This window comes from Ochlerotatus camptorhynchus, unplaced genomic scaffold (assembly GCF_037179485.1).
Source record: "Ochlerotatus camptorhynchus isolate MF236.1 unplaced genomic scaffold, CSIRO-AGI_Acam_v1.1 ptg000255l, whole genome shotgun sequence".
NCBI classification, from domain to species: Eukaryota; Metazoa; Arthropoda; class Insecta; order Diptera; family Culicidae; genus Ochlerotatus; species Ochlerotatus camptorhynchus.
Window position 1 is genome coordinate 562,645 of NW_027040745.1, and position 26,756 is coordinate 589,400.

At 40.4% G+C, this 26,756-nt stretch overlaps 2 protein-coding genes across 3 annotated transcripts in view; both read right to left on the reverse strand.

Moving 5' to 3' along the window:
- Nucleotides 1-26,756, reverse strand: part of LOC135704987 (netrin receptor unc-5-like) — an 846,608-nt gene that overhangs the window by 191,796 nt on the left and 628,056 nt on the right. The gene's annotated exons all lie outside the window — the stretch shown is intronic.
- LOC135704992 (uncharacterized) lies at nt 24,083-26,226 on the reverse strand. Its single transcript, XM_065226543.1, has 3 exons — nt 25,973-26,226; nt 25,523-25,903; nt 24,083-25,466 (listed from the first exon to the last, which is right to left on the reverse strand). Exons 1-3 carry the CDS (start codon nt 26,218-26,220, stop codon nt 24,083-24,085), a joined length of 2,013 nt encoding a protein of 670 aa, XP_065082615.1. The 5' UTR covers nt 26,221-26,226.

A 26,756-nucleotide genomic window follows, 5' to 3' on the forward strand; every position in this document is an offset into this window, starting at 1 on the left:
TCCCGACGGCCGAAAGAAATTCCTGCTATACCGAGTGGTAGATTTTGGCTTCTTTTAAGAAGGCTACTTGTGCTGCCGAGGCCGAAGTATCATTCCCGAGCAGATGCTGGAACATAGGCAGAGTGACTCCCGAAGATTTTGGAATTCCAGGCAGTTGCACAGGTTGTGTTCGACGGTGTAGGGTACCCCACAGATGATGCAGCTTCTGCGGAACGGCAGGCCACCATAGTTTTAGTAGAGTTTAGTGTACCCGGTTCGGAGCCGCGAAATCACGCGTTGATCCCTCAGGTTGTCCAGTTCTCTCCATGGTTCAGTTGACCCTTTGACTTTGCGGATGAAGGCAGTTCTGTTGCGGAACCACTCAGCTTCCCATGCCGCTCGAATGGTCCGCATGATCCACCGTCTGAGGTCCTGTAGGGGTACCTTGTTGGTGAGTCTGGGACCCGATGTCCCGGCCCCGGCAAGGTGATCAGCAGACTCGTTACCTGGCACTCCGCAGTGTCCGGGAATCCATGTGTACACGGTGTTCGGTGGGGCGTACTTGATAATCGCCTGGATCCATGGGTGTTTTGGTGCTTCCGAGGTGATTGCTTGAACGACGCTGTGTGAGTCAGTTAATATAAGTATCGGTTTGTTGGCTGGCGTCGTAGCGGCACGGAAGATCGCTGCAGCCTCAGCCGAGAAAACCGAGCATTGTGGAGGAAGACTGCTGCTTTCAGCAATACCGTCTCCAAAAATCCCGATACCTACTCCGTTTATCGATCGGGAGCCGTCGGTGTACCGATGTACGTGGTCGGCATAGTTGGACCCAAGTATCTCGGCGACCGATCTGCGCAAAATGATGGATGCATCCCCTGCTTTGAAGCGGTTCTTGATCCGATTGTCCAATTGGATTCGTGAAGAGTGCCAACTTTTCTCTCCATGCTAATGGACTTTGGCCACTGGGGGGAGGTCGATGTCGGCGGCCGTGCGGAGGACTCTGTTCCCCTCGTCGAGGAGAAAGATCCTATTGTTTCCGGAGGTCTTGGCGGAAAAGGCGGCGGCTTTTGTGGCAATATTTGCGTTTAAGCAGAACCGGAAAGGAAGAAGACCCGCTTCGATGCATGCGGCGTCTGCTGGAGTGGATGGCAGGAGACCAGATATGATGCGGATGTAGCTGTTGTAGACTGGTGCTAGGGTTCTAATCAGCTTCTCGGAAGCGATGCAAGTAATTTCCGTCCCGTAAAGCAACCTACTGTCGATGATGGCTCGCGCCACCCGGAACCGAACATCGCGGTTGTTGGATCGGTGAGGCCGAGAGATCGTTTTAACGAGATTGAGTCTACTGCGGCAGTCCTTTTTGACCTGTTGGAAATGCTGGTCGAAGGAGAGCGTTCTTTCGATCAGTACGCCGAGGACGCGAACTGTTTTCCTGTTTGGAATGGCTTGCTCGTGGATCGTAATTGGGGTGCTATTGACTCGGTGCTGAGACGGACATACGTGGCATCGGATGCTCTTCCTGGCGGATAGCTGGAAACCCATCGAGTCGGTCCATTTGACGACGGCAGAGACTGCCGCTTGCGCTTGCCGTAGGGTTCGGATCTGTGTAGGACCGGAGGCCACAATCAGCACATCATTAGCGTAAACAAATATATAAATGCGCCCAGGTAGCCGGTCAAATACCCCGTTCATTGCCACCAGAAACAACGTGACTGCGATAACGGAGCCTTGAGGGACTCCAGTCTCCTCGCTGAAACTTTTCGACCGCGTGTTCCCCACCAATACACGAAATGACCGGTCGGTCAAGAAGTTTCGTAAATCCCTGAAATAGCTTTGTATATTGTGTAATTTTAAAAACCATTTAGGAATTTAAATGCCATTGTTGTGATTTGTAGGCAATTTTGGTATTTTTATGGTTAATTTAGGACATGATTTTCAAGAGCCAATTTGATTTCTATTTGTTTTGCTTGAAACCATAAATCTTTACCAAGTATAAAGCTAACCAATCCAATGGATGAAAATACTGTATAACATACACAGTGTACCATTCCCGAATGGTATTCCATTAGGATGCTGTTGGTTATTCTCAATTAAAACTTTTCAGCTAAACCCTACAAACAAAATTTACATTCACGCAAAACAAACTCACTTGCACTTCCGCTGCTGCTTTCACCCAGGGCTTCTCTGTTTGCCCAGCTATCAGCTCACATTTGCAGCTTCTCTCGTCGACTGTTTTCAGGTGTGGCATGTTTACATCCGCCCTGCTGCATAAACCGCACCACCCTCAAGCGATTGAAAACGCAAACATACCAACCCACACGTAGGTACCCGGTTTTGCAAATTTCCTATCGATTGCTCATCAGTTGCGTAATCAAATTGACACGTATCCGTGTGGCAAGAAAGTGCGAGTGGTGAAAATAATTAATTACCGATTTTCACCGGAAATGCACGTGAATTTAAGCAGATTATATGAGTCGTCATTTGAGCTGCCCGGTGTTGGTAGGTTTTCAGAACATGGGCTATTTTTATCGCACCCAATTAAACTGCTGCACGCGGCAGTTGAGCGCGTTTAATCGAATTTAGTGTTCTCAGTCGGATAAGCACCGTGGAAATCTGAATCGATATCGCACTGCCCAGCACAACAACTTTCAGCATTTATTGTGCAATGAACTACACGTCTAGTATGTTTTTTTTTTTTCTTTACCGCCTGGAGTTGTTGGTGTTTTTGCGGGGAATCATTTCAATTTCTCACCCCGGCGGGTGTCATTCGCTGGAACAACATCATCTTGATTCGTAAGCATTTGCCTATAGGTTCCATAATGCTCGTCGTGACTTCCCGAGCACGCCGTAAATAACCGCACAGGCACTTAGGATAACAACAGCCATAGAGCCAGCATTTTCCGACCTGTGAAAAATCTCCACCATCAGCGGGACGGGCGCAGTGCAAAAGCCAATAAATTCTCTGTTGGTCGTGGGGTCGTGAGCATGCTTGGCATGCACAGTTGTACACACCAACTGCTCATTTTTTAATAACTTTTCACTCAGTTATTGAAATGTGTTTTTCTTTAAAGTAATTGATAGATTTGAATCATAGTTTACTGTAGATATGCAAAGAGTAGGTAAATCTTAACATTTGAATCAACACCAATTATTTTTTACACTCTCAGTCCGAGATGTGCAGCGAGCATTTCTCACTTCATTTTTACAAAGCAAAAACAAATACAGTTTATTACTTGAATTGAAATATACTTATTTTTACATATCTATAACAAGCTTAAACTCCATTCTATCTACGGCTTTAAACAGAACTATGTTTCGTCAACTGTGTGCAAAGTTATTAGCAAATGAGCAGTTCGTGACCAAAATTGTGTATGCCAAGCATGGTCATGAGTGTATTCTGTTGCAGTGAAGTAGTGAGGGATGTCTGTAGTACGGAAACCGTATGAGTTGCTAGCCAAACTGGACGTTTCTAAAGTATTTAAGTAAATCAAAGGGACAACGCTGTCCAACACAATTACCGATTGACATCAAAGTCGAACGAAGCTATTTTAGGAACCTTGCTACACCACCGTGGCCCAAAGCCTTTTCCTCCGCAAAACCGAAAAACTACATCAAGTCAAAAATATTAAGTTACGAAAGCTCCCCTCCCGCTCGCTCGCTCGGTCGCTCGCCAGAATCCAATAAATTTCCCAGTTTGATTTCGACAAATGAATGCATAAAATAAAATAGCGACCCCGCACATGTAGCAGAGTATCCAATAGTTCTCTGTTGCCCTATGAGCAGTTTCGGGATCAGGAGATGGAAGTGGAGTGCAACATGCATTCCTACGACACCATCAGAACATAACACAACAGCACCTACCAAGGCGCACACGGTCCAACTGGCTGAGAAGTTAGAATGAAGGAAAAACACACGAACTGTAGTGCACGAGACAAATGAATCAACATGAAAAACTAACGCTCATAAACTCGTTTGTAAACATAATTCCGTTTCCCCCATACATTCTATGCAACACACGAACATAGGTGTAGTTCGCGCGTGGACCAGGCAGCGCCTCACAGCTGGAGCCGTACGTAATCTGTGTGTGATCGCGCGAGGCAGCTCTACCGACTAGAGATAGATACATAGATTGAGCAAGGGGAAACACGGCGAGGGTAGAGTTGTGCAGTCAACCCAGCTATCTGATAGCTCACAGCGTCTACCCCAGGGGGAATCAACGCGAGCGCTTTGGGTTAAGAAAGGTCCAGTTTCCATGTCTGAGGGCACGTTGAAGTTTTATTGCCCCACTAGAATTAGAAGAAGTAAGTTTTCACCACGAGAACCGTGGTGTCCAAGATCTCTTGCGGCGAGGTTGAGGTGCTTTAACAGGTCCACAATGCTGCCCATGAAGGATCAGAACCGTACTTGATGATACCAACTAGTGGGGTAAGCATGTTCAAATGAGATCGAAAGAAAATTTACTTTTTTGTTTGCAGCCGCGTCCGAGTGGTCACTCTGGTCCGATCCCGTCAGCTCCAAATGAAAATTAAAATAGATCAATATAGCTTTAATTCGCAAGCCAGTTTTTCCAAATCGGTAAAGAATTTAATTAGACAGAACCTCTAGCTATCAATAGGAGCTGGAGAGTTAAATAGTTTTGTAAAGTTTTTTGAAAAGATTTTATGATATTTTGACGAGGCCGAACAACTGCTTTCCGTACATTAACCGTATCGAAACCAGTACTGTCATGGTAAATTTAGAGCTGGTTTCCCACTGATTTTTTAGATGCACGTGCCCCGCTTAAATAAAAGCCATGCGCTCCTAAGCGTATTTTTGGAATAGGGGTGACGGGTAGGGACCGAAAATACATTCCAAGTAACATTTTAAGTTTTATTAAATACTACAAAGCAACTATAAAACAACATTCATAAAACCCTGGTCAAGGCTATTTTGTAATTAATGCATCCACCAAAACCTCATTAAGACTAGAATATGTCTAGTTGGCCCACCCTGGAAAAGGTTCTGAAGGGTGTATTCTCGAAGCTCTTCAAGATTGATTTACTGCAAAAAGTTGTATGACGAACGCATTGAGAACCATTTGGAAGCTACAATAAAAGCTATTTAGCAACAATAAAAACCCTTTCCGAGCTATTTCGCCTAGCCACATGCTGAATCCACTAGGAAAGCATCATTCAAGATAGAAAAGGATTTATGAATCCGATCTTATCAAAATAATTAAAATAGAAACTGATGGTATAAAAATCTTGTTGAATATCCAAATTTATCACAATAGTTCTCATTAAGAGGCCTAGTTTTAAGTGCCATATTAAATTTTATGTGAAATGTACGTGAAAACATCGAAAAAATTAAGTCCACCCTCGTAAAACGTCGATTTGACCAATTATTTACCATTGAAAAAAAAAATATATTCTTTAAATCGAGCTTGACCGAGATTTTTTTTATTATTTTCGCATTTAAATGTTTGCTCATTGCTAAATTTACCAAAATATAGTTATATATAAGGAAATATTGATTGAAAATCGAAGATTGTAAAAAAACAAGCAAACTAATTGTAACATGGCGGCGGCATCAAAGTTGATTTTCATGGGTCATTTGCGAAAAAGTTGTTTTGCTTTCAAGAATTCCTTAACAAATTAATAAGGGTTTAAAATGGCTTTTAAGAAGAAACTTGCAGGCTGAATTGTATTTATCTAAAGCCATTTTGCTTCATCCTAACCCGTTCAGATTTATGGCAGCATTTATGGAGGCAAAGTTGCCTGCAAAAAGTTAAACGTCAAAGTTTGTTTATCTTTCGATAGTTGCGCTGTGAGATCCAGGATTCTTCCAGGCGGTTTTCTCCCGATGGTTGGGAGAAGTTACTCAGATAGTTTGCGATATTGTTTTACAACATTTCGCATTTCGAGCAGCTGGAAGCGCAATCGTTCCCGGAAAAGATCCCCTTCTTCCGGATGGTTACAGAAGTGCACCATCCAATGATGCAGAGATGTACGGTTGAATGAAATTTTCGAAGAGTCTTTCGCCGAATAAAATCGCTGCTTTGGATCGGAAACCAGCTGATCTCCGCTAACTAACAGTTTCAGTGGTTTGCTGTCGGTTGTTATTTCGATTATCATCGCAAGATCTGGAGAAGGCTAGTATGTTTTTCAACTTTAGAAAATGTTTTATGAGTTCGAGGGCCCCGCTCTTTTTACTCTTCTCCGACAGATGGTCAGTCGTTGGTGGTATGCTGGTTCTTCTAAAAAAGTAAAATTATCTGAAATTGACTTTATTTTTTCATCCTACTTCGTCTATCCTTCGAGATTTCCTTGTCATAAATTTGGCATTTATTAACTATAAGGAACCATCTTTTAAGCTCAATTTGTAAACAAAGTATTTGGGGAGTTAATGATGCTTTTTAAAAAGGCTAAAAAGCAACAATAAATGCTTTTTTCTCTAATGCAAAACCTAATTGTTTTATGGTTGCTCTTATAATGATAGAACACGTTTATAAAGTACTTTATCATGACATTAATAAACAATTGCTAATGACGTTTATGCTTGAATTACAGAACAGTTTTAAGGAGGGATTGATAACTGTTTTAAATTTATTTTTAAAACAAGACAGTTTTCGACTTTTTTGCCAGACTATAAAAGGTTTTTAAAACAGCAAAAAGCTGAATTACCATGCAGGAATGTTTTACATTTTAAAATGCTATATTTAAACTAAATGGATCGTTCATTGCCGTTATAAAACCATCATAAATCAGAGTGGATGCTAAACGGTTACTGGATTGTTACTTGGGATGTCTGATGCCATTTTGAAATCTACGATTACGGCTTCCTGTTAAAGAAAACCTTTCAAGATTCTCTCTTCGGAGGGTTCCAGCGTCTTGCATTTAAAAATGGAGCCAGACATTGATTTCCAGTCCCTACATGTCACTAGTTTTCCTGTAACCGGAAGGATTTCAAAATAACATCAGACTTCGATTTTCAATTCCTGCACGTCACTCCGATTCCATATCAAGAACAACATGTGAAAAGGGCATACAAGCTTTTTGTAAACAAAACAGTACCTCTCAGTTTTCCGCCATATTGGATTTCAAAATAGCGTCAGACTTCGATTTCCAGCTCTTACACTACCGTTCTACGCATATCTGTCCCATGCAGAGATGCCATATTTTTGTCCATGCAATTCCGTAGACTTATTCAAATCTACGGATTTCTACAGATTTTTTTTAGTCGAAGGTGATATTTTTTTTTTTTTATTCGAAGGTGTTATTTTACGTTAAATGATAAATCGATGAAAGAACTTTTTGACAAACTACTAAGGACAGCCCTCTGGGGTTGTAAGCAATGGTGACGTCGGACTGCGTGATCTTATATAATAAATGTTATTTGTTAACTGCATCAGGACTTGTGTCTTGTGTAGGAATAGGAATTTGAGCGAGAATCTCTCTGTTTATACTCTTTAGTATGTTGAACCTGTAGTTTCTGTCATACTTTCACTGATTGCTTCTCGGGAATCCTTGTTCAGTCATAGCAAGATGTGCGAATGAGGACTTCTACAGTGCTGAAATTCAATCGTGTCAACCAGTTTGTTAAAGTGCATACAGCACGTGACTGGATCATCATTGACCAGAGTTGCTTTTTGTAGTGCAGTCAATTCCTGGATAGGATCTGTTAAGTCATTGCCATTGTGTCCTCCCGAGCAGGAGAAAATAACCAGGCTTCCGGAAATCTCACGCGTACGCAAATGCGACAGCGAGCTGTGAGACGGAGCGTCGCATGACTCTCAAATCCATGGTGTGCTACATTAATTGTACAAAAGAGACAAATTCGAGCGTTTCAATTTTGTTTTGTCTTATCGCATTGCTCTCTCAATGCGACGCATGCATTCAGTCACATGCGACTGTTTCATTGGTCCCATCATATGTGATGTTGTCGGGTGACGAGAGAAGGGACTGCAAGGGTTTGTTCACAGAATACTTGTGTGCCCTTTTCACATGTGGTTTTTGAAATGGGGTGAAGTTTTTAGATGTCCAGAAATATATTCTAGTATAGATTTAAGCAGGCTCAACACATGGTTACAGAGATATACTGGAATCACCGTAAGATCACCACTCATGCTCCTAGGAAGACGCAATTGCTTGTCGAAAGGATGTTAAAGGAAGGTAAAGGAAGACTCCGTGAGCGGTGGATGGCAACCTTACGGTAGTTGGGATACCGTTAGCATGTTAGCACCCCAAATAATACCGGAATATCTCTGGAACTATGTGTCCTTCAACAAGTCCTTATGCGGAAATCTTCTAAAATACATTTTTTTTGAAGCCTCTGAAGTTTTCAGCCCATTTGGTGGAAACATATGGTCGGCGTTAAGTCAGAAAGGACTAAGTAGCAAAATAAAAACCAAAAATGAGTTAAAGATATCATAAGATCAAGAATTCCCTCAGCTACAGTTCACCTGTTTCAACCAGATTTGAAAAATTAGAGTAGCAAGAGAAAACGGTCAAATGATTTGTCCCATTACATAAGACACAATATTGAACAGCCAATTTTAAATTCGTTTTTCTCGAAATCAAATAAAATGTCACAGTTCGGTCTGACTATCATATCAACACGCTTGTAATGATAGAACTCTGAAGATTAATATTTTTATTTTGTCTGGCTTCAGTGAACACTATTTTAAGGGATTATTTTAAACGCAGAAGTGTACTTTGCTGCAAAAACGTTGGTGGTGACTTCTCATTACATACACACAAGTCTACACTTAAAAATTAACCAAGTTTAACATGTTGTGAATTTGTTCTGTTATGATCAATTGAGCTGAAATTTTGACTCAAAACTTGCTTTTCCATTGACCTTAGTCCGATCAGTTATGCACAAATTTTAATTTTATTGTCACCTTCCAGCAGGTGCTTCAAAAAATTGTGTATTTCTTACACGTGAAATTCAACATATTTGTAGTTTTGCGTCAAAATTTCAGCTCAATTGATCATAACAGAACACAGTTACAACATGTTAAACTTGGCTATTTTGTATGAAAACTACCTTTGTCCGATCAACTTTGCACCAGAGTGTACGTAGGTACGAAATGCTGGATTAATGTTAATGTAATAAATTTAGGAAAAAGTTGTGTCATATCTGTATTGCGGATTGTTGCTTAGCTTCTTGCTTCAGGAATTGTATTGAATACCTGTCAACCAACAAAACTTACAATGGCAGCATCTGAATTCTTCAGATGTGTTAGTGCTCACAGGATAGTTCATACCAGCCACCATGATGCTGAAACAATCAATTTGCGATAACAGATTTCCAAAAAGTTCTAGTGTTAGTACCTTGGACCCTCGGTGAAATTGAAAAAAAAAGCATATTAAAGAGCAAATAAACCACAACTTGATTGTACACTTCGCCCTCCAAAGCCACATCTCTTCCTTCGTTCGTCATGAACGGGCTATTTTTCAAGTTAATCCTTTAATCAACGAAAATTGCCGCTAGAAAAACTTTGTTGGTCATAGCCATCTGACACCTCTTCTCCATGTTCGATCAGAGTGTAGTAGCTACCCTAATAAAAATTGTATGGTTAATTTGCTTAACGACGTGTTCTGGGTATCATCCAAACCATTTGTGGAATAGTTCAATGATTTGGGTTATCGTTCGTTTATTATTATTATTTATTAAGGTAGGTCGCTTTCCATCGTTTTCAAAACAAAACATCACTTTTCCCACATCAAGAACACGAGTTGGTCTTCCAGTTGAGTTTGTTATTTCGATGTCGCATTGAAACGTCGCTTAGCGACGTCTCATTGCGAAAAGCGAATGAGCTGCGGCTCACGCGACGTCTCATGATACTCGTTCTCATGAAACGCATACATCCAGAAATGTGCTGTGCTTACAAAACAGTGCGACACACAGACATTATGAGAATGCGAGATGCGACAAAACTGAAGAGAGAGAAACAGAGTGCTACAAATCTCTTGCGCATGAGACTGCTATGACTATGAGACTATTCGTATTGCGTCTCGCATACGGTAGCGCGCGCACTGGAAGCCTGAAAATAACTAATGCATACCTAATTCTGATCTGATACCAAAATTTGGTATTGACCAGCATGACATTAGAGGTAAAATACCAAAGAACAATACCAAAAAATTACATGCAAAATACTTTGTAAATACCAAAAACTGATATTTGGGTACCAAAAGAATACCCGTGTGGTATTGTTTTGGTATTACATTATCATAATTTGGTATTGGAATCGTATTTTGGGAACATTTTTTTGGTATAATTTTTTGGTATTTTTCCTCTTATGTCAGGCTCATCGATACCAATTTAAGGTATCGAGATATTCGTTCCTGCTCATGCTTCTGAAATCAATGTAGGAGATTCATCTCATTTGCACTAAGTGTGAGGAACATCGTAGGCTTTCCAAATTGTCACATCATGGTGAACACATTTCTCTTCCTTTGTTGCCAATACTGTACTGAATTCGGTATTGATTTGAGGAAGGATAGATTTCGCTCAATGCACTGCTCCATGAATAAGGCGGTCCTCAAGGTTGACACGTATAATTTTAGCGGTCCCCGTGCACTTAAAAGCAGGCTTCCGGAAATCTGACGCGTACACAAATGCGACAGCGAGCTGTGAGATGGAGGGTCGCATGACTCTCAAATCCATAGTACAATAATTGTACAAAAGAGAGACCAGAACAATGCGCGCGACAAGCTACACGCTCTCAACAAATTCGAGCGTTTCAATTTTTTTTTGTCTCATCGCATTGCTCTCTCAATGCGACGCATGTATTCAATCACATGCGACTGTTTCATTGAACTATCTCAATGCGCTCTCTTAGGGCGCCATCGCCGTGCGCTGTTTTGCAGCCTTGACTCTCGCGGTCCCATCATATGTGATGTTGTCGGGTGACGAGAGAAGGGACTGCAAGGGTTTGTTCACAGAAGACTTGTGTGCCCTTTTCACATGTGGCTTTTGAAATGGGGTGAAGTTTTTAGATGGTTCCAGAAATATCTTCTAGTATAGATTCAAGCAGACTCAACACATGGTTCCAGAGATTTCCGGAGTGATTTGAGATTTGGGCGTAATTGTATTTGTAAACAAACAGGTCAATCACCGATTTCTCGTGAATAAAAGTTCAATCATATAAACAAACTATACCAAATGATAGAGGAATCATACCACTACCTCATAGGGTTATTAGTTTTCAAAATTGAGCTTTCACTCGCGATAAACCGGCGATTGACATGTTTGTTTACAAATACAATTACGCCCAAATCTCAAATCACTCCGGATATACTGGAATCACCGTAAGATCACCACTCATGCTCCTAGGAAGACACAATTGTTTGTCGAAAGGATGCTAAAGGAAGGTAAAGGAAGACTACGTGAGCGGTGGATGGCAACCTTACGGTAGTTGGGATACCGTTAGCATGTTAGCACCCCAAATAATACCGGAATATCTCTGGAACTATGTGTCCTTCAACAAGTCCTTATGTGGAAATCTTCTAAAATACATTTTTTGGAAGCCTTTGAAGCTTTCAGTCCATTTGGTGGAAAAACAAACAAGTTATTGCGCATTGGCACCAAATTAGACTGCCGCGCCAAAACAAATCCCTCAGAATACTTTTACTCAGACCAGTTAAAATACAAATGGACGATTTTGAATGTAAAACAGCACATAGGGGCAAGACGGCTGTACTCAGAGTTAATATTTTCACAGCGAGTAAATTTGAGTAACTCATATTTACTCAAAAGTGATCAAAGTAGTCTCATATTCATCCATAAATTAAAAATTAAATAAATATAAACATACATTACCTGTCAGAGTGTCGGAGTGATCCTATCGGTATTTTATTTTGTATTCTTGCATCAAATACTCATTAATCCGTGTGTATCTCTTTTCACTGTGAATTTTTACTCTTGTTTACGTGGTCAATAAAGTTGAAAATCAGAAAAAGATATTTCTGATTTGATCCAGAGAAACGAATCCGTTATTTGGCGTGATTTATGATGAGATTCCAAGGATGTATTATTTCGATTGTTAGTTTCAGCATCTTATATAAATAAGTTAAAATGACTTGCGAATTGAAGATTTAATTGTTCTGATAGAAAAGTAAATTTGTATAAGTGACTAGACAATGATCTTTCCATCAATCCATCAGCTGGAAACATGTTGAATCGTGTTGGTGGGTATGCAATCTGCCACAATGTTCACAATGGAATGCCTACCATGTGCATTATCAAGACGTTAAATTATGGTACAACTCTGGGTACAACTCTATGTTCACTTGAAAATCCAATAATTATCATCGTCAACCAATAATAAGCATACACAGATTTGCATGCTGCGGAATATAATGTTGTTGAATGATGGACGTAGATTTTCCTCGTCAAACGCTAATAGGAAGAGGAGACAACTGGCTTCTTACTATTTTATCTCTATCTCTATCTCTGTCTATCTCGATCTGTATCTATCTCTATCTATATCGATCTCTATCTTTATTTTTCGCACGAGCTGGTTCACGTTTGACAGAAAAGTCGTTCGTTTTTGCCCCCGCATTGTCTCCTCTTCTTCTTAGGTCAAACGTCTTTGCTTGACAATCGTGAAATGCACACAAAACAAACAGGTTGCTATGTCATCGTGCATTGAATATTGAGCCACTCGAGTTACTCAGAGTTACTCAAAATTTACTCCAGTATGACTCATTATCAAAAGCTGTCTTACCCCTAGAACAGCACTATATTTTACTATACAAGATCAAATGGTAGGCGCTAAGTCAAAAGGGACTAAGTAGCAAAATAAAATCAAAAATGAGTTAATGATATCATAAGATCAAGAATTCCCTCAGCTACATTTACTTTTTCAGCCAGATTTGAAAAATTAGAGTAGCAAGAGAAAACGGTCAAATGATGTGTCCCATTACATAAGACACAATATTGAACAGCTAACTTTAAATTCGTTTTTCTCGAAATCAAAAAAAAAAATGTCACAGTTTGCAACACGCTAGTAATCATAGAACTCTGAAGATTAATATTTTTATTTTGTCTGGCTTCAGTGAACACTATTTTAAGGGATTATTTTAAACGCAGAAGTGTACTTTGCTGCAAAAACGTTGGTGGTGACTTCTCATTACATACACACAAGTCTACACTTAAAAATTAACCAAGTTTAACATGTTGTGAATTTGTTCTGTTATGATCAATTGAGCTGAAATTTTGACTCAAAACTTGCTTTTCCATTGACCTTAGTCCGATCAGTTATGCACAAATTTTAATTTTATTGTCACCTTCCAGCAGGTGCTTCAAAAAATTGTGTATTTCTTACACGTGAAATTCAACATATTTGTAGTTTTGCGTCAAAATTTCAGCTCAATTGATCATAACAGAACACAGTTACAACATGTTAAACTTGGCTATTTTGTATGAAAACTACCTTTGTCCGATCAACTTTGCACCAGAGTGTACGTAGGTACGAAATGCTGGATTAATGTTAATGTAATAAATTTAGGAAAAAGTTGTGTCATATCTGTATTGCGGATTGTTGCTTAGCTTCTTGCTTCAGGAATTGTATTGAATACCTGTCAACCAACAGAACTTACAACGGCAACATCTGAATTCTTCAGATGTGTTAGTGCTCACAGGATAGTTCATACCAGCCACCATGATGCTGAAACAATCAATTTGCGATAACAGATTTCCAAAAAGTTCTAGTGTTAGTACCTTGGACCCTCGGTGAAATTGAAAAAAAAGCATATTAAAGAGCAAATAAACCACAACTTGATTGTACACTTCGCCCTCCAAAGCCACATCTCTTCCTTCGTTCGTCATGAATGGGCTATTTTTCAAGTTAATCCTTTAATCAACGAAAATTGCCGCTAGAAAAACTTTGTTGGTCATAGCCATCTGACACCTCTTCTCCATGTTCGATCAGAGTGTAGTAGCTACCCTAAAGGGTGATGCGGTCAAAATTTGGTCAATATCAACTTGACGTATTTCTTTCAATTTTGCATTTAAAAAACCTGAACACCCCTCATTTTGAAGGTGTGTGTGTGTAGAATGTTGCTCCTATTTTGATTTTGGAATTCACTCTTCAGTTGTCAAAATGCCGTCCAAGCAAGAAGAGCAGCGTATCAAAATTTTGCTCGCGCATCGCGAAAATCCGAGCTACTCGCACGCAAAGTTGGCAAAATCGCTAAAAGTTGCCAAATCAACCGTTACAAATGTAATTAAAGTGTTTGGGGAACGTTTGTCGAAAGCCAGGAAGTCTGGATCGGGGGGAAATCGAAAACCGGAAGCCGCTGAGACGACAAAGAGAGTTGCCGGTAGTTTCAAGCGAAACCCTAACCTCTCTCTCCGAGATGCCGCAAATAAGCTGGGTGTATCGTCTACAACCGTGCATCGAGCCAAAAAACGAGCCGGACTATCGACTTACAAGAAGGTAGTGACTCCAAATCGCGATGATAAACAAAATACGACGGCCAAAGCGCGATCCCGGAGGCTGTACACGACGATGCTGACGAAGTTTGACTGCGTGGTAATGGACGACGAAACCTACGTCAAAGCCGACTACAAGCAGCTTCCGGGACAGGAGTTTTATACGGCAAAAGGAAGGGGAAAGGTAGCAGGTCAAGGTCAAGCACATGAAACTGTCAAAGTTCGCAAAGAAATATCTGGTTTGGCAAGCCATCTGTACCTGTGGCTTGAAAAGCAGCATTTTCATAGCTTCCGGGACTGTCAACCAAGAAATTTACGTGAAAGAGTGTTTGAATAAACGTCTGCTGCCTTTCCTGAAGAAACACGGTTGTTCCGTACTGTTTTGGCCGGATTTGGCATCTTATTATTATTATTATTTAGCTTTATTTAGGAGGCTTTCAGCCTTAGGCTGGTTCGCCTCCAAGTTTGGCATCTTGCCATTACGGTAAAAAGGCCATGGAGTGGTACGCCGCCAACAACGTGCAGGTGGACAAGAACCCTCCCAACACGCCAGAGCTCCGCCCAATTGAGAAATACTGGGCTATTGTCAAGCGGAACCTAAAGAAGACCAAAAAAACTGCTAAGGGCGAGCAGCAGTTCAAGGCAAACTGGCTTTCTGCGGCGAAGAAGGTGGACAAGGTGGCTGTACAAAATCTGATGGCAGGGGTCAAGCGTAAGGCCCGGCAATTCGGATTTGGAAAAGCGGAAGCCTAACTGAATATTTTTCCTGAATTTTATACTAATTGAACTTGAAAAAGAAATTTAATTTGATTTTTAAATAAACGATTTCACCGATTTACACGCGTTTTCCCTTGACCAAATTTTGACCGTATCACCCTTTAATAAAAATTGTATGGTTAATTTGCTTAACGAAGTGTTCTGGGTATCATCAAAACCATTTGTGGAATAGTTCAATGATTTGGGTTATCGTTCGTTTATGGTTATTATTTATTAGGGTAGGTCGTTTTCCATCGTTTTCAAAACAAAACAACACTTTTCCCACATCAAGAACACGAGTTGGTCTTCCAGTTGAGTTTGTTATTTCGATGTCGCATTGAAACGTCGCTTAGCGACGTCTCATTGCGAAAAGCGAATGAGCTTCGGCTCACGCGACGTCTCATGATACTCGTTCTCATGAAACGCATACATCCAGAAATGTGCTGTGCTTACAAAACAGTGCGACACACAGACATTATGAGAATGCGAGATGCGACAAAACTGAAGAGAGAGAAACAGAGTGCTACAAATCTCTTGCGCATGAGACTGCTATGACTATGAGACTATTCGTATTGCGTCTCGCATACGGTAGCGCGCGCACTGGAAGCCTGAAAATAACTAATGCATACCTAATTCTGATCTGATACCAAAATTTGGTATTGACCAGCATGACATTAGAGGTAAAATACCAAAGAACAATACCAAAAAATTACATGCAAAATACTTTGTAAATACCAAAAACTGATATTTGGGTACCAAAAGAATACCCGTGTGGTATTGTTTTGGTATTGCATTATCATAATTTGGTATTGGAATTGTATTTTGGGAACATTTTTTTGGTATAATTTTTTGGTATTTTTCCTCTTATGTCAGCCTCATCGATACCAATTTAAGGTATCGAGATATTCGTTCCTGCTCATGCTTCTGACAATCAATGTAGGAGATTCAATAAATGGGGCCACATCATCTCATTTGCACTAAGTGTGAGGAACATCGTAGGCTTTCCAAATTGTCACATCATGGTGAACACATTTCTCTTCCTTTGTTGCCAATACTGTACTGAATTCGGTATTGATTTGAGGAAGGATAGATTTCGCTCAATGCACTGCTCCATGAATAAGGCGGTCCTCAAGGTTGACACGTGTAATGTTAGCGGTCCCCGTGCACTTAAAAGTGCATTGCAATCCTTCGGAAACTCTAAGGCGTAGAACTTTCCTTGTCACATACAACACATGTTGTGGTTTGGCCACACGCCTTTCTTGACGAAGAGTTTTACTGGATGCCATAATGAAATATGTCATCCGAACCCCTGGATTGAATTTCCGTAGATGGCCGAAACATATGGTAGGAAAAGCTATCTCTATAACCCTGTTTTACGCGGGAGCGATCTCCAGGCATTTGTCCTCATTCCAAAGGAGCGTTTCCTGTTGCCCAAGCAGCAATTCTGTGTCATTATCCACGGCAATGGTTTGCAGCTTAATTTGAGGATCCACTGCAGGGGTTTCAAGACCATCTATGGCAATCTGATCAATTGTGATCCCATAGCGGCGGTACAGTGGTGTCGTATTCTAATAAGAAAGCCACGTTTTAACCGTAGTTTACTTTATAAAGCCGGACAAGTACGATGACTTATGGATTACACAACATTCGAGCAAACAGAAAATTATCAAATAACCACAGACAAACAGACATAACACATTGAATACTTCTCTCTGTAAATCATCGTCGCTATAACATTTCCGCCATCTGTTGAGTACACTGTGGTGGGTAGTACGCTGATCAGATGGCGGTAGTGTGTAAACGTCATACGCAAGGGAATTGACTATGCGCGCCACAGGTGGCGGTACTACCAACTAAGATACTTTTAAATCGTCTGTTAAATGCTTGTTCGATGAACAACTTTCGAGTGTTATGTCTGTTTGTCTGTGAAATAACTATCATATGACATGTGTGATTTCGTTCTAATTCCTCAATTTGGTGTAAATTAAACCATTTCTGATCATAAATGTTATTACTAGGACATCGAAAAACTGAAATACATACATCCGTGACGGTTTTCGGCGACAGTGTCGTATGACAGAGCCTGTTGTATAACATGTTGAAGAGATAGTACGAAGGCCGCCATGTTTCAGTCTGACGTTTGCTTACGGGATATTTCATAGGACAGAAGAGCTACAGAGTCGCCGTCAACGCCAATTCTATCAAAGAGCGGATAAGTGAGCAAGAAAACGGTTGACAAGTTGCAGGGATGTCTTTTACTTTATGGAAAAACCCTTCAGAATCAGATTATACGCGAGATTGTAAAATTCGATTCTGAAGGGAGACGTATACTGAAGAAAAAATCCGTAGAAACTGTACCGAATTCCGTAGATTTTGCCTGCGGATCCGTATTTCCGCAAAAATTGTAAAATCCGTAGATCTACGGAGATTTTCCGTAGATCTGGCATCTCTGGTACCATTTTACTTTTGGAAGTTTTTCACTTTTGTTCATAAAACAGTACTTTTTTAGGTAGACTTTGGAATGAAAATAGAAAAAAAACACATAATTTTTTTCTGGATTTGTATGAAAACATCATCAAGCCTAATTGTCCCATGTTGAAATTTTACGCATAACTGTCCCACAAAGATTTTCTTGACTAAATCTATCATGAAAGGGAAGTTTACCGGCCGAAAATTAAAAAAAAAATATTTTCGATACGTTTTTATTTGTCTAAATATTGGGAAAAATTATCAAAAATTCAAGAAAATAAGTCTCTTCCTTAGATTTTTGTTAAAAATTACATGCAGAAATATTTTTTTCTATCTCATCATGAAAAAATATTGGACCCTCAGCAAAACCGGAAATTCGATGTTTTGTTGTTTTTTGAGTTCAACTTTACGCCATAATACTTATAAAAAATGTTTTTGCACGTGAAATTTCTTTGAAAAATAAGAAAAAAATTGATTTTTTAGATTTTTTCAATATTTTTAGAAAAATCAAAACGTAATTATTTTTTTCGGAGCGGTGAAATCCCTCTTAATGAATCGATTTGTGTACACAAATTATTGAAACAGGATTTATATATTCAAAAGAAACGGTATGAACCATTTTAGGAAGTGGAAGTTTTATTTTATGTTGATAAATATTGAGAAAAAAAACGGGATTACATATTAACACACCAGTTTCTTAATTCAAACAATGCATTAATAGACACTTACATAGACACTAGACTGATGCAAAATTAGACTTTTTCGCTCCACAGTGCTTAAATGGTTTCAAATCGGGTCCTGATTAGTCTCCCAAAAATACAAATCATTTGGTTAGAAACAGACTTCGCACAAGCCATCTGAAGTTTACATGTAAATTACTATGGGAAATCTCAACTTTTTGTTCATTGCCTTCTAGTCTTTTTCTATATTGAGCTGCGAAACAGTTCGATAGCAATTCTTATAGAAAATTTTCTCAGCTACAACTTTGCTGAAAATCATTTCTATGTAAAACGAGACGGGAAAAAGTTATTAATTATTTAAGAGATTGGTAAACTTATGACATCATCAAGCAGCTGCTCTGTAGGCAACACTGTATTTTGCAGTGTGACATAGTAGCCATGATTTGTGTGTCCTATTCAACGCCCTAGAAATACCAATGTTGCCTGCTGAGCAGTTGATTGAGCATGATCATAAGACATGAGCGCATTGAACCATTGATAATTTTCGATCCTTTAAATTTAATCAAAAAGTGGTATTCAGCAAAGTTGTAGCTGGAAAAATTTCCTACAAATACAGTTGAAAGCTTTTGAAGCAGATCGATATGGTTTTTCCATTGTAATTCCCATACAAACTTCAAATGGTTTGTGCCATCTCAGTTTTTCACCAAATGTGTTCAAATTTTGAGAAGTTAGTCAGGATCCGATTTGGAATCGTTTAAGTATTGTGGAGCAAAAATTTCAAATTTTGCATCACTCTAATAGACACTCGCCACCCCCTCCCCCCCCCCACACTCCCTCTATAGTGTCTATGTGTTTCATGAAAAGCCCCTTATATAATATAATAATACGTATAAAGGTCAACTCCGTACGGAAGAAATTTGCAAGTGCATTTCAACTCTTTCAAAGTATTTCTTGAAATCATCAAAGTCCACGGTCAACGATCGATCATGTGACGTATTGATCTTTTGTCCACAGCATGTCAGCCGCCATAAATATATGGTCGGACTCAAAATAATTAAGCACAATCTTCTTTAGGCTTACGTTTATCTTGCTAAGGAGTAGAACAAAATGCTAAGAAGTTTATATTCTATGTAAATAGTGCATTCATCATTAGTTTGTTGAGATGCCCATACTTTTAATGGTTTTTAGAAGTAGCAATGTCAATAAATTTATTATTGGTATAATTTAATGATGGAAAGCTATACAAACTATCCAGGATCTTGAAAAAAGTTCGCAGAACGCTCATGCAAGCACAAGAGTAAAGACGTCAAACGCAACGTGGCCACCAAAGCAACTCGGAAAGTAACAGTTCCTAGTGGGACTAACATGCGTAGAATTTCCTACTTCATTGCAAATTTCCAGGCATAACTGTTACAGTCCCATTAAATATTGTTCGTATGAAAATAGGCTTAAGGTAATTTCTGTAGTTTTCACTAAAACATATATACTTATCACTCACGGTGAAGTGATTCCCATTTGATTTACACGGCAATCATCACACCGTGAGTGAAAAATGGTCACTTCACTTCGTTTTCACCGTAAAGTGACACTCATAGTAAGGCCCGTGGTGGGGTATTTCACAGAATTTCCCAGTTTCCCAGATTCACAAAAAAATGTATAGTTTGCGTTGTAAAAAAAATCACCGTTAGGTAGGGGAAATAGATGTAATGTCGGCCTAAATGCCCCTAATTTGGGCCCATACATAAATTCAGCAATCGACTAAATTTTCAATAGCAAGCACATTTTTAGCGATGGGCCCAATCTTAGATCCATAGGCCAACATTAGAGCCATTTTCTTATAAAGGATTTACATCGTAAAAAGATGAACGTATACTGAATACTGCGTAAAAAAACACTTAAGCGGAAGTTTCAGTGCATAGGAATTTATGTATATCTGCATGTGAAATTATCTAGACTTCCTCGAAGTGCTAATGATTCCCTTACATTCTCGAAACTTCCTTGAAGTTCACTGGGAGTCCTTGGAAGTTCTTAAAAGCCACACAATTTTCCTGAAGTTAATGAGACTGCCTTGAAGTTCTTCCAAAGTTTCGAAAAACAATCTCAGATACTCATGGTAGTTCCCTTGAAGTATTTAATTTCCCTTAACATCTATGGACTTTCCTAAAGCTTCCTCAAATTCCCTAACGATCATGTAGATTGAAGATCCCTAAATTTGTGCTGGAATTCTAGGAGCGTCTTGTAGTCTTAGAAAATTCCATGAAGTTCTAGAAACTTCTTCAATATTTTTGTAATTTTACTGAAATTAATGGAACGGTCCTAAAGTTCTATGATCTTTCCTGAGGTTCTTGAAGTTGTCTCCAAAGCTCTTGAATTTATCGTACTTCTGAGTTATTTGAACTTCTATGGAGTTAAAAAAAATCTAAAGATCTCTGGACTTCTTGAAAATTCCGGGAATTCTGAAGTTAATAAATTTTCAATGATCTTCTGTGACATTCCTTCAATTCTGAAAACAGCCCTAAAGCTAATGGAAAATATTTTAATTTTTTTCAAGAAAATATGTGCTCAGAATTTCTCTGCAGTTTTCTGATCTTTCCTGACGTTCCCTGCAATTCTCTGAAGTTCCCGCAGTTGTCCTGAAATTTCATAACATCCAGAGTTTTTTTTTATAATTTCTTGAAAATTAAATGACATCAACGCCCCAACAATCAATACGAAGCTATCGATTTGAAATTGGCTCACTACTTGACTAGCCTATTGGTCCCAAGCAAACGATTAACGTATACCATTCTAGTCGGAATTCTAGTACTACACTATGTTTGTTTTGATTTTCTATGAAAGTTTGACAGATAAAATGAGGGGTTCGTGGATTTTCCATGTTTCGAGGGGTGCATCGATTAGCTTGGGACCGAAGATAGTACCAGAGCTGAGCCAAAAAGTTGAGCACGTTTTTTTCCGGACCTACTAGTCTTAGAGTTACCTCTATGCTTTAATTATGAATACAAATTCATCACAGTTTTAAAATTTTCCCCATAGTGATTCCTGATCTTTAATGGGCTTTCCTTATGTTATGGGGACTACAAGAAAGATCTCTGAACTTGCCATAATTTCTCTAGACTTCCCTGAGTTTACCAGTATGTTTTAAAAGTCGCCGTAGTTTTACTGCAGTTAATGTTATTGCCATGAATTTTCTTGATATTCCTGGCAGTTCCCGTAATTTTCCTTAAGTTTCAAAAACTTATTAGAATCTGATGGGACTTCGTCTGAAAATTCGAAATTCATACGCAACACGAGAAAAAGGCCAATAATCGTTGATCGACTCTCTTCATCGACTTTCTTTTTCGCGAATAGCCTGACTGCAAATGAATTTCTCGTTTAGGGTGTTGTTTCAGGCGCATCATCTTATGTCTAACTGTGCTGCTAGCTTAGCGAGAAATTCGTTTATGTTGCCGTGGTAAACCAAAGAGAAAGTCGATGAAGAGAATCGATCAACGAGGATAGGCCCTTTTCAAATGTTACGCGAGATTTTTCCTGAAGTTCTCTGGACATTCATGAAGTCTCCTAAATTTCTTGGAACTTCACGAAGCTTCCTGAAAATTGCTTTGAATTAATGGAACCGCTCTGAAGATCTCTTATCGTCCTTGAAGAACTCAGAACATTCCTAAATATAATGAAACTTCTCAACAATCCCCAAACTTTTCATAACTACAATAATCTTTGCTGGATCCTCAGCTATTTTTTAAGTTCTTTAAACTCCCATGAAAATCACGGAATTACCTTAATATCTGCTCATAATTTCCTGATGTTCATGTTTCTTTCCAAAAGGTTCTTCGGCTTGTCTTAATGATCTCGGAACATCCCTAAGCTCCTTTAAACTTTCCTGATGATCTCTGGGCGTCTTTGAAGTTCCCAATCTTTCAGTGAAGTTTTCTTAAATTCTCTGGAGATCTCAGGACTGCTTTGAAGTTCTCTGTACTTTTTAGGGCTCTCTAATTTTTCTTTAAGTTCATGGAACTGTTCTGAATTTATCGGATCTTGTTAATAAACTTTATTTAGGAGATTTTTAGCCAGCTCCGAAGATTTATCGGAACTGACGCATACATAATTTAAACTTACGCTTAAAATTTTCCCCGGTAGTCTGAACCAGTTTTGTAAACGGTCACGGTAGTCGACACATTTTGTGTGATAATTGACTGCCTTTGCTTTCGAAACTTGCAAAACAAGCTATCATAGTACAGTACCAAACTAAAATGTCATATGATAGGCTCTGTCATACGACACTGTCACCGAAGACCGTCACGAATGTAAGTATTTTAGTTTTTTTCTTCTCATAATAAGAGCTGCTTATGTTGTGCTTGTGGGAATTCTGAAAATAGCAAGCAATGATGTCCTACACAGTTCGAAAAAGTAGTGTAAATTTCTGTTCAATATGATGCACGTAAATGGAACGTCACATATCATATACGTTTACATTAAACTAATGCATAAATGGTACAGGCATCGAAAGCTCTCAATTAACAACTGTGAAAGTGCATCAAGCACGCAGATAAGCTAATATCACACGCAATAAGCTAATTTAAGATATGCAATAAGCATTAAATGCGAAGAAGAAGAAGAAGAAGAAGAAGAAGAAGAAGAAGAAGAAGAAGATGTTAAACTTCCTTAACATTTTCAGCATTTCCTTTAATTTGTCAGAACTTTTTCAAAGTTCCAACAATGTTTGTGAAGGCAATAGGACTGCCTCAATCTTTTTTGAAGTTCACGAAGCTTCACTGAGGATCTCACTAATTTGCGGTTGATGATCTGGAATTGAAGTTCGCTGGACTTCCGTAAACTTGTTTGAATTTCTATGAAGTTTCTGAAAATCCCTATAAAGTATGAATTCATTTTAGTAATTCCTTAGACCTCTTCTCATAAATTCCCTTGAAACACACATTTGAAATGTTTTTAAATCATCACTTTCAATCACATAGGACTGTTCCACGTAGTTCTTCAGAATCTCCTCCACAGAAATCCTTTGTAACTATCCTCTTACTCACCCCTATTCTGTATTCCGTTTGAAACGGATTTCCCATTCTATGGGTATGTCACTTAAGTGAATTCGGAGGAATGTATCAAAAGATCTCTAAGGATCATTTCTACTAAGAAAGATGATGGGGCCCTATTATGTAAGTCGAGTCGAGCGTAAGTACTGGTCACTGGTCTAATTGGGAATCACTTCTGTAAAATCAGAATAGACCAATGACCAGAAGTGACAATCGACTCGACTCTTCTTGTTTAGTAGAAATGATCCTCAGAAATCTATGGAGAATGACGCCAAATAAGAATTTCATTGGAACTTGCTTCCCAGAACCCTCTCCTTGAAACAAATTCTCAAAAATGCCAAGGAATTAACATCAGATTTCAAGTGCAAATTTTTACACAACTATCTCGGAACTCTCATTGCATTATGGCCGAGTATGTTTCAACGCTGCATTCACCTCTTCACTTCTCTTCGCTCTTCGGTTAAAATGAAGTGAAGTGACCAGTTGTCGCTCACGGTCAAGTGATTCCCGTGTAAATCACCGTGAAGTGACATCGGTAATAAGGGCCATTTCCTGCCCTTATTACGGGCGTCACTTCAGTCACTTCACGGTGAAAAAGCAGTGCAGTGTCTACGAATAACTCACGGTGTTTCACGCCTTCATTGAATGAAATCTGTTGCCTTTTTCTCGACCAGCTTATTAGTCACCTTTATCAATCAAATTTTAATTTATTAATTTGCTTTACTGAAATAATTACAACATAAAGTACAAAGCATTGGCTACTACGAGAGCAATGACCGCCAGTGAATTGCGTTCGGCGGAAGATTCCACCGCTCCAGTTTCGGGTTCATTTTCGTCGTCCTTAGGCTGGACAGAACCCGTTGGAACTGCTTTTTGAGCGGCCACCATCCACGGATCCGGACCGACCGGGCGACTGGAACCTGCTACAGCGGCTCCCACTGCAGCCCCTCCCATTGCCTGATTCGGTTGATAGTTTTCAGGTGAAGAATATACGGGATAGTTGGCCGCACCCATTGCCGGAGATCCAGCGGCCATTTGTCCCTGGTTGTTGTATGCAGCAGCTTCTGCAGCGGATGGCTGCGGGGCTCGGCACGACGGTCTGAAGGTTGTCGTTTTGCATCTTCGCTGCGGTCTTGGTGTAACGGAGTAGCGCCAATCTGCCGGTGCCATAGCGAAGCCTCCAGCACTGGGTCTTTGAACTTGCTGCTGTACAGCTGCTGGGACAGCATACTGTTTATCGGAAGTAGCAACATACTGGGGTGAAGCTGCAGGAGCTTCCTCTGCTTTGACGTCGTTGTTCGCAGAAAGCACGGGTGCATCTTGTGTTCCAAGCACTTCGTACTCCGTCAGATCCGACAAATCCGGGGACTCGGTTCGCATTGGAAGCTGCACTGAAACGTCACCGTTGTTTGAGACGAAATGGTTCGGCTGCTCCTTGACCTGTTGTACGGGCTGTTCGGTTGTCATCGAAATGATAGCAAGAGGTTCTGGAAATGACTTTTCCTTAGGTGCTTGAACTGCATAGGGATTCTGCAACACGGGTCGCTTGTGTGCCCTTGTTGGAACCGGGGCACTCTGAACTACTTCCAACGGTGGATAAGGAAACTTCTTTGGCATGATTTTGAACGCCTGATGTAGAGGTGGTGGAAAAGGAAAGCCGTCAGTATTGGCGTCTGGACCTGGGAGAGTAGTGTCTGTGTTGGTTGCAGCAGCAACGGCCCCTGCACTTGGTGCAGGTGCAGAGGAATCACTTGGGACTGGAGCATTGCCTGATGATCCGGAAGTGGCAGTGGGGGAAGCATTATCAGTTGGCGGAACTGCCGCATCATCTGCTGGTGGAACCGCTGAATCATCTGCTGGTGGAACCGCTGAATCATCTGCTGGTGGAACCGCTGAATCATCTGCTGGTGGAACCGCTGAATCATCTGCTGGTGGAACCGCTGAATCATCTGCTGCCGGAACCGCTGGATCATCTGCTGCCGGAACCGCTGGATCATCTGCTGCCGGAACCGCTGGATCATCTGCTGGTGGAACCACTGAATCATCTGCTGGTGGAACAGCTGAATCAACTCCCTGCCGTTTCACACGTGTTGTGGCACTTTGTTTCACGAATTCCCTAATGAGGATGAAAGTGTCAGATTACCAGGTGAAGCCAATGACGGAAGGACTTACGAGCAATGAGCCGTACTGCATACGGTAAAGCTGACTTCGGCACCACGCTGACCGTGGAAAACAGCATGCAGCGTCCGGCCTCCTTCGCAAACAACGGCAAAGTCCAATCCGGCCGGAGTCTTCTCCGATTTGAAGCAAATCTTGTCCTTCGAGGCGTTGTCCAGACAGCGCGTGGGAGTTGCTCCAGGTAGGACTGTCCAGCGGAAAGCTTTATTCAAAACAAGAACGGCACATGTATCGTCCATGACCTCGGAGTCAAGGCCTACATGCCTTGATCGTGGGGTCAGATTTCGGTTCTTCAGCTGGAACACTTTTAAATCGAACTTCGAATGGGTCCCGATCTTTTCAATCTCCACGTTTCCCAGTCCGACCAGATCAATGCTATTGGTTCGAACATGAACAAGCAAAAATATAATTTCTCGGGAAACTTTCCAGTAGTTGTGTACTTACCTTGCAGCGGTTGCCAAGCAGTGAGCCGAAGTGAGAAAAGTGCCATCAGCCACTGGAAAAGCCGCACAGAAATTCTTCTGGAAGGTAGCTCCCCGAAACTTGGCCGGTGTTCCGTGTTCCTTGCGAAAAACGATCGCTGGCAGGTTAATTTCCGGATCCAATTGAACCTGGCTGCCGGTAGTTTCGGCTAAAACAATGGCCACCATCAACGGAAGCAGCATCTTCAAACGGATTCCTTTCGTGCCCATCTTGATTGTTTGACGATCCAAGGTGATATGGGAAATTTTTCACCTATTCGCCGGTCAAAGATTGCTTTGTTGGAAAATTTGGAGATCATTTTCGGTTCAATGAAACAACGCGAAGCGTTGCTGCGATCGAAATGCGGATGGTGCCTAAATGTAAATGGGGCTTCAAAAGATCCGCTTGAGGTGTGCGAAATACGGTTCCATTAAATTGCTGGGAGCAAAAGTCAGGTCCAAAGAACAGACCAACCGCACTAGAGGAGTCGTGATTTATAGTGTGCAATAGGTTAAATAGGGGTTCTTCTTGCATGCTTCCGCTGGGTTTGTGCTTGCTTGAAGATCACCAGCAACAGCAGCAGCAGAGGTAAGACTGGTTGGTTTAGTGCATGACTGCATATGCAAATTTCTCACGCCGCTGCCGCCACCCCCGGAGACTCTGTGGCAATCCGACTGCAGTGCAATGCAACAGCAGCGGGCGCGGAGACATAAGCAAGTCGAACAAATATAAATCTAGGTAATGGAGAGAAATCGATATCTTACTC